General features: G+C 41.9%; 1 protein-coding gene, 1 long non-coding RNA gene and 1 other non-coding gene across 13 annotated transcripts in view; 2 read left to right on the plus strand and 1 right to left on the minus strand.

Moving 5' to 3' along the window:
• The window catches only part of LOC107275179, an 8,808-nt gene extending 4,422 nt beyond the window's left edge, over positions 1-4,386 (minus strand). For 4 of the 8 annotated variants that reach the window (XR_003058122.1, XR_001539645.2, XR_003058120.1 and 1 more), the window contains exons 1-3: positions 3,000-4,223; positions 2,716-2,903; positions 2,464-2,628 (exon numbers count right to left, since the gene is read on the minus strand). This is a non-coding gene — a long non-coding RNA (uncharacterized LOC107275179). The other 4 variants (XR_003058121.1, XR_003058119.1, XR_003058118.1 and 1 more) reach the window with 4 other exon arrangements.
• Positions 1,618-5,580, plus strand: LOC112493609 (homeobox protein engrailed-1a-like). Its single transcript, XM_025079778.1, has 2 exons — positions 1,618-2,906; positions 4,405-5,580. Exons 1-2 carry the CDS (start codon positions 2,234-2,236, stop codon positions 4,749-4,751), a joined length of 1,020 nt encoding a protein of 339 aa, XP_024935546.1. The 5' UTR covers positions 1,618-2,233; the 3' UTR covers positions 4,752-5,580.
• A 1,219-nt stretch (positions 5,581-6,799) lies between these two features.
• LOC107275178 overlaps positions 6,800-8,736 on the plus strand; it is a 5,828-nt gene continuing 3,891 nt past the window's right edge. For all 4 annotated transcript variants that reach the window (XR_003058123.1, XR_003058125.1, XR_003058124.1 and 1 more), the window contains exon 1: positions 6,800-7,143. This is a non-coding gene — a transcript (uncharacterized LOC107275178). The remainder of the gene's footprint in view (positions 7,144-8,736) is intronic.

The following is an 8,736-nucleotide window of genomic DNA, read 5'->3' on the forward strand; positions in this document are numbered from 1 at the left end:
TTTTTTTTTTTTTTTTTTTTTTTTTCTTTCATATTCACAGCCTTCGTCCCAAATAAGTAATTTCCCACGAATTGTCAAAGAAAAAAAAAATTGAAAAATTGAAAAATACGATTTCAACCAAATCGAAAGAATTCGTAAGTCCCTTTGAAGTTTACCTATAATTAGAAAAATAAAAAAAATTACCCACTCTAATCACACTACGTGGACTACTGTTAAACGCATCGCTGATTTTCAAGTAGCTTAATTATTACAACAGCCCTCGGTAGCAGGGAGTAATTAGATGAAACAATTAACATGCTAATTATTAGACTACGCGTGTTGAAAACTGTCCTGCCTGATTATTCATAAGTTATAACGAATCGAGTATATATCGCGTGTCACTGCCGCGAGTACAAACGTCAGATTTAATAACATCGATGTTCCAATTAAATTCTAAGATAAATTTTTTTTTAACGAAGCTCCATTAATTAACTTACCATTTACATTTCACGTTTAATTACCACATTATGCTTTTTAATTAGACGTAGGAATTTTCGAAGAATTCAAAAACTCATTTTGATACATAATAGACGACCCCTATTTAAAAAAAAGGGTAGATCGTTCAGGAACGATTATTCCATTAAAACTGTGCTCGGTGTTCGATGCAGCTGCAGTTTAGAAAATGGAGATGATCCAAAATTACGTAAAATTGCATTTAAAAAAAAAAAAAAAAAAAAAAAAAAAAAAAAAAAAAAAAAAAAAAAAAAAAAAAAAAAAAAAAAAAAATATCCTTCCCACGACTATGATAAAATAAATTGGCTGATCAGCGCTTATAGAAGCATCTGCCGGAAGCTGTAATATATCTGTCGAGACGGTATTGATAGGACAAGGGTAGATGACAGGGGTAAGTTAGGGGTAAAGGAGTATAGAAGGGTGGGAAGAAAAAAAAAAGTAAGAGAACGAAACCACTGTGTAAATTTTCGTATGAAGCAATTCCATACGGTCGACGATAAAATCCACGTGGGTAAGGGGGTAGGGGGGAGGGAGAGGCGGAGGGGATGTTTGTCGAGTGGAAGAAAGGTATTAGCTTGTATTGAAGCAAGCGAGCTATAGCGAATTGGACGAAGAATGGAGTAAAAGTACGGAGGACGTAAGAAGGGCGTACTTTCTGACAGGCGGAGCAAGAAAAAGGGCGTGGCACTGTAAAGTTAGTGGGGATGAAGTTCTGGGCGTGGATGAATTAAATTCACGAAGGAGCTCCCAGTGGCGTAGGGATCATGATATTATGAAAAATTCAAAATACCCCCACCTCTCAAAAAAAATTTTCAATTACGTTTCGTTCCTCGAATCAGTCGATTAATTGGAAAATTGCATTTCGTCATTTTGAAGACAAAAATTTTTTTTTATCCTATGCCTTAATTATTTATTTACAAAAAAATGGATTGCGTATGTCTCCAAGCTTGGGTTATCGATTATGATTTTAAAATTTGAACTTTGGATCGTTAAAGGAGAAGGTACTCTGCCCGTCAGGGTCCACGCCTATGGGAGTGGGGATAACTGCTACCATATATGGAGGGAGATGGTACGGCCCTGGGCGGAGCCCGTTGCAGGAGCGTTAATAGAGATACAATCGAGGGTGTCTAGTGCACTGCACTCTCCTCGGCGTAGGAGTGAAAGGTGGGGTAAGTAGGGACCTGGACTCCCTAGTTTAGACATCACCGAGCGACGGATGGACAGCCAGTCAGACCCGTCACGGCACTCGCTCGAGTACCCACAAACCTCGGGAAAAGCCAATTCGAAAACGCCCAAGACTTGTCCACGTAGTTGGATGATCCATAAGAAGAGACAGAGGAGAGAATAATTACAAGGAGGAAGAAGAGGACGGAAGATTGAAGCTTCAAGCGTTTTCGTCGTGATTCAATTTTATTAGAAAAATATTTTTTTTCCATATCTCGTCACTTGCGCGATTGTTCAGTGACGAATTGACTGAGTGCTTGTAATTTGAAAATCCAAAAAAAAAAACAGTTTTTTCGTGAGGAACCCCACATTGACAAGGACACAATTGTTTCGTGTGTTTAATATCGACTGAGGGCCGGACAAGTTTTTTTATTGACAAAACAGTGCCGTGAAAATTTGTAAAAGTGTCGAAATATATGTCAATGTTTGCAAAAATGTCAGAAAAGCTAAAGTGACGGTATTAAAAAAAAAATTATTTACAAAATTTTTGACTATCTTTTTTTGACATTCAGAAAAAATGAGCGTGACGTTAGTAACCATGGATTCTGCGTACGGTCTACGACTAGGGGTTGGAAATCATCATCGTAGAGTATGCTCACCCTCTTCGCCGGAGAGTCATGTGTCACCACCCCAAGATAATCAAGAAAACAGCGACACACCCTTAAGATTCAGTGTGGTGAACATTCTGAGACCTGATTTTGGCAGGGAAGCAATTCTCAGTACGAAAGCAAAAACGACAAAGCCTACCTTACCGACAGCACATCAAAGACTGTCACTTCCGGTACAAATTTCTCAACACAGTCCGCTTCAAATTCCGCGGGATCTGAGTCTCTCGTCCACAAGACTTTCGCCCCAATTGTCATCCACTTCGAATTTTTCCCTCCATCGCGAGAGGGATGGCCTTTCGTCCCACTGCGGTTTAACATCCCCAATTCAAAGACACACCCTCAGCAGAAGCGGAAGTCTGGAGAGCTTAGCGAGCAACAGAAGCTCCCTTACCGGAAGTTCAATCACTGGTGCACCATCCCTATCATCAGCAGCGTCCACAATAGGCGGCGACTCCATCAGCGGTGACAGTACACACAGCAGCACAAATGGAACCGGAAGTGGCACAAGTAATTCGAGCACGGCACAAAGTCTCTGGCCAGCTTGGGTCTACTGCACCAGATATTCAGACAGGCCATCTTCTGGTATGAAATATTATAACACACAGTTAATTTTATGATAGTAAAGAATGTGTATCTACACCTGTATATATATAGTATATTACTGCAGTAACTTACATTTCGACCTCTTTACACGAAGGGTTAAGGGTTAGGTTCATGTCTGAGGGGTTAACGTTTTATAGCACCTGCACCCTTTCGCAGGACTTAATTATTTCGAGCCTACATCCGCAATCCACCCTTTTCCGTGAAACTGTATGCACTGGTACATACACTGGGGTCCTTTAGCATGCAGCTATAAAAAAAGAGGAGAAATTTATTAAAGTAATTCAGGTCTGTGTAAAACAGCATCGTTTTGCATATTCTCCAGCAACACAATGCAAAGCTCGTTTAGAGCTTCTCAAATTAATTCTTTTAAAAAAGAAAAAAGAGAAAAGCAATGGTATTAAAATTTCAGCTGTCCCACAGAGGTCCCATTTTTTGGTCTTTCATTTCATTTCCGGAGTCGTTACAGTTGGTATTTAATAAATATTCATTGCCTCCACTTCCCCCTTCCATCGATCCGACCAACCAATAAAATGTATTATGAGCAATACGACCGCCATGCCAATCGCTCTATCCTGTTTTTCACATTATTTATATGTCATATATCGTCGTGGGATCTCATTGAATTATAGATGCTATAATAATTCTACCTGTAAAAGCAAGCATCGAAATTGATTCAGTACACGTACGATACTTAAATACCTGTACACCCGGATAGAAAGTAATTCTCTGGGCCCCCGTCAAGAGTACACAGTAGCGCTGTCACCAGTTTCAATTGCAGGTTGTATATACATATATATGCAATATGCATGCGACGTGTGCTAGAAAAGAACAGAGCGAAAGAAGGGAACGTCCCAAGGGGTGATACGTTTCTCAGTGTTAATTACGAAATAAAGAATTCCGCTTTCCTCTCTATACTTTTTCTTTTGCTCTTTCCACAGCCCTATTTATCTAGCATGCAGAAGCAGCCTGCGTACACGAGCTGACAAGAGCCCTAGCCCTTTGTTCTACAGAACGCTTAATAATTAAGCCTCATTTAAAACTACCCTCTTCCTTCATCGCATTCCCAACTGTTATCAAGCCCCTACGGTGTTTACCAAGTCAAACTACCCCTTTTACAAAAACTCGTAGAAAATAGCCGATGAATCCTCGAGAGACCCTGCATTTCGCTTTCAACTATTTATAACCTCTCAACTCACTACGGTAAACGGTGTAAATGCAAAGCTACTGTTATTATTCATGCTTGAATTTCTGACTTGAAAACATAAATACACTCAATGTATCAGGAAAAAGGAGAAATAATACCTTGCGAGACTCGTTCGTCTTGAAGTATCCTGTACGTTGCACACGAGACACTACGCACTATTGTCGCAAATGAAGATTTGCGCCAATTTGCGCCATCTGTCAATCGTCTTTGGTATTAAGCTTCGTTTACAATGTATCGGCCGTTGTCTACTGTCCTATTATGCTTTGTTTGCAGGCCCGAGAACTAGACGCGTAAAGCGCGTTCACAGCAACGAAAAACCCACTAGCCCAGAAGACAAACGGCCTAGGACGGCCTTCAGCGCTGAGCAGTTGGCAAGACTGAAGCGTGAATTTGCCGAGAATCGTTACTTGACCGAAAGACGGAGGCAGCAACTGTCACGCGATCTTGGATTGAACGAGGCGCAAATAAAGATTTGGTTTCAGAACAAGAGAGCCAAGATCAAGAAAGCAAGTGGACAGAAGAATCCATTGGCACTTCAGTTAATGGCACAGGGCCTTTACAATCATTCTACAGTTCCCGTAGACGAGGACGGCGAAGAGATTGTCGACGACACGTCTTAGTAAGGTTAACACTATTTCCCATACACAAATCTTTACTCGTACGATCCTCCCGTTAGTAATAATAATCTCGTATGATATTCTCGAAACAGTATACAAGATCCACGAATATTTCCTACTCCTTTTATCAAAATGGCGACTCGCACCTATCGCACTGTATTATTTATTTCAAGAATCGCATCAGGGTTCTAAATACGATACGTTTCGAAATTCACTGCCGGTACTACGAGTATCTATGCATCTTTTTTCATCGACATGCAATAGAGTGAGACGCAGTCACGCTCACAGTGAATTTCTTTATTATATTCGGTAAATACGTAACCGTAGAATCCTGTAGATTCGCAGATCTATCAGCCAGAAATAATTCCCATTGATTATACACGGTGTAGACTGATGTCGATTATTTATTGGCAGAGTGCGTACGTTACGAGTCGGCATTATGGTCGAGTCAGTTCCGATTAACAGTTAAGTTATTTATTTACTTTGTATATAGTACTGTACATAGTGCTAGATTTATCTGAAAAGAAAGAAAAAGAAAGAGGGGGAGAGAGAGAGAGAAAGAGGCAGCAATCCAACTTGCATATGTAAGATACAAGGTTTATGTATATATATATAGAGAAAGATTATATATAGAGATATACAAATATACCTGATATATAGCTTAGGCCTATGAATGAATGTATATGATTATACGATTACGAAAGGATCTCATATGTACATAGATACTCGACTTGCATATGTTATATTACATAGGAATCGCATAATCCTGTCCCAGTGTCTTGTTACGCTCATAGCCATGTAATCAACATACATAATTCTACCTGCGATTAAACGACTTGTTACGAATTTCATACTGGTGCCTTCTTGATCTATGACCTTCTTTAATAAACAGTATATCTTTATATGTAGATATACGTTGTAATATATGATTCTGGTATTTGAGTAAAGTCAAAAAAAAAGAAAATGGTGGTAAGCAGTATATGGAAGTCCGTGTATAAGTTTATACACAAGAAATACATGAAAGAGGGGAGTGACAAGAAACAAGGGCAAAAGACTCGAAAATAGGAAAAGTTAAAGAGTCAGAAGTTAAGCGAAGCGCGGAAACGTCGCTAATTATACGTATGAGTGGGCGTACCCCGTGCCCGTCGTGTACGCTCCATTTTCGGTGACACACTGCGCCGCTAATTGACCCCGAATTAATGAGCCACCCGGTATTTCGACGTGTACCGAATGTCCCACTGACAAATGGAAGCGCGCGGAAACAGTTCGTCGCGACATTAAGCACCGCGACCTGCTGCAATTAGTCGACGTCAAAATAATATCGAGATCGTTATCGCGATACGGACAAGTAAAACTGATCACGCGGAAACAATTGCTACGAGGATATGAATTTTCATAAATAAATGAAAAATTACAGTACTTCGAAAAAAAAGCGTAAAAAATTTTTTTTTGTCAAATTTTTTTTTTACAAAATCTAACCAAGCGACCACCTACCCTCTCTCCCTGGCATTGTACCGAGGATAAATTACAGAGTCGTTCTATTCCGGTCCATTGTGTTTAACTGCGCCAGTGCGTAATTACTACTGCGGCCAGAACGCGAGAACACTTGGCGTAAGAGAGAAGAGAATTGTGAAAGAGAGTAAGAGTGAGCTTATGGCCAACATGGAGAGAGAAAGAGAGACAGACACACGAGTATGGGGTTGGATCGTGGTTGTGGTCCAAGCTATAGTCACCACGATGGCCATTAGAGGTCGGACCTCGTTGCCGCTAGTGGCTCACTAAATTTCATCTTCTTGTACCACCTTGTATCCCGCAAATTAATGGTTGCGCAACCTAGTTTATTACAACGTCAAAAAGCACGTGAGTTACCTAAATTTCCTACAGTCCCGAAGCGCCACGTTAGGATAGAATTTGTACCGATATAAAGAACGTCGGTAATGCAGGGATCTGCAACTGTAAAAAAACCAATGTTGATTTCACTTCACAGTCCTTCACTCACAGTTATTATAATTTCTGGTAAGTTGGTAACAGTCGTAATGGCTACCCTGCAGTCAAGATCCGTAGAAGTTCTCTAACGAGTAACGAGTGTTGTGTGTCTCTGGTTCGGCCGCGTGTCAAATTAGGCAAAGAGGGCGAGTGGGGTTGAGGTGGGCGTTTGGCGGCAAAGCAAAGTGAAATTTATCGCCTTTGGCTTTTTGGAATGGCGCGACTATCCAGCATCCACCCGGCACCACTTAGCTGCCCGTAAATGTGTCACGTATGATCTGCTCACAGATGTTTAACCATAGATCACGCGAAACGTGCCGTGCTAGGCGTCATGGCGGCGATGTGCCGTCGGGTTCGGTGTTTTTGAGACGGCAGTAAAAGGATTCGGCATCGAAGCAGATGAGGAACGGTAAGAGAGAGAGAAATAGGATAAAGGGAAGAAGATTTTTAAAAAATAACCAGAATCTCACTGGTATATACACTTGGTTCAGAAGATATTCCTCTCGGCCGTGTCCCGTGTAATTGGCTGGACTGTGAACGCGATATTAGATCCTCGTTATCCTAACGAGCCGAAATACTCGGCTAAAACTGTGAGCGTCTCTGGGAAAATTCAAAGGCACACAAAATCCTACTAGCTTGACTATATACATCATCTTCCAATTTAAATTTTATCCACGACCACTCAAGGTCCATGGGTCTCTTGTGGATGCTGTTTTTTAAATTTTTATTTTGAATCTCCCGCTCTGTTTTTTCTTTTTCCATGTACTACGCTACGCATTGTCTTTATGAGCGAATTCCTCTTCTTGGGATTTATGCTATATACTAATGACTGCCCTTTTACCTAGTACTTTTACTCGCGACGTTTAAGGTAGAGTGAGGTATAAAGGTTCTTGTCTGTGCTCAGTATCTGAGAATGTCCGTGACTCTGTATTATACTGTAGGTGCGAGACTTGTCAGAGTAGTGAGACCACCCAACGTGATCGCACGGGACTTCGGGAGAGACCGGCAGTCGGAGATTCCTGAGGATGAGGAAGGGGTTGGGGCTGAGAGAGACAGAGAGAGAGAGAGAGAGAGAGAGAGAATGGGCATCTGGGTAGGAATGCTTGTTGGGTCATTAATGCCCCTCGCTATGCACACTTTGTATGGATCTGACCAAATCAGTGACCGATTGGTATTCCCCTTTGGGCCCGCTGTTCTTATTTCAAAAAGGGGCCCGTTTTTTTTTTGGTTCGACGCGATTGGCGAATTTCGTGTAAAGGGGGGTTGAAAAAATGGCTACGGGTCTATGGGAATTTTCGGAGAGGGCGAGGGGTCGTCTTTGACTCAATCCTTTCGCAAGGCATCATGAAGAGAGGATGCAAAAAAAACGTTAAGGGCCGTATTATTTTCGGGAGCAATTGTCCGGACCACCCCTCGCGCGGGGGTAATTAAATTCTTTGCGAGAACGATTCCGGAATGTCATCGAGCCTTGCGCAATTAAAGGTAAAACGTTTCATTTCTTGGGAAGTGTAAAATAGAATGAAAAAAGGGGGGGGGAGACAGGAGGGGGAGGCTCCTGGTAATTAAAAGAAGACTGTGAGGGTGGAAAAGGAATTTTTTTTGTTTCTTTCTTATGGGGGTTGCCGCGTGTCTTCTCCTGACGGCTCGTGACTCGTGTTGCATGCTAATTTTCTGGATCCTCTTCCTTTTTTCTCCCCCTTTTTTTTACGCTCCCTCTTCTCCCTTTCACCCGCCCTGTCGTTCGAACGATCTTTTTACGTTTGGAATATTCAACCCCTAACCTCCGCACCGGTGCGGCAGCCCCTCCGATTGAAATAGTTCCGAACAATTATCATTTGAAACCCGGCCTGCCGTGGCTTCGCAAAAGTACCGTCAGCCCGTGCGCCAGCGACCCTTATCAAATGCTCGCACCCTTCGCGCCCTGTGCTACCCTTATACCAACCCTATGACCAATGGCGCGAAAGAATTTGCCCTTTTCTTCCCCCCCACCCCCCCCCCCCCC

The sequence above is a fragment of the Cephus cinctus genome, unplaced genomic scaffold (genome assembly GCF_000341935.2).
Source record: "Cephus cinctus unplaced genomic scaffold, Ccin1 Ccin1_scaffold0123, whole genome shotgun sequence".
Lineage (NCBI taxonomy): Eukaryota > Metazoa > Arthropoda > Insecta > Hymenoptera > Cephidae > Cephus > Cephus cinctus.

Coding starts and splice junctions, on each gene's coding strand:
- LOC112493609 (XM_025079778.1), top strand. CDS start 2,234: ATGAGCGTGACGTTAGTAACCATGGATTCTGCGTACGGTCTACGACTA. Junction 2,907..4,404: donor TTCAGACAGGCCATCTTCTG/GTATGAAATATT, acceptor CTTTGTTTGCAG/GCCCGAGAACTAGACGCGTA.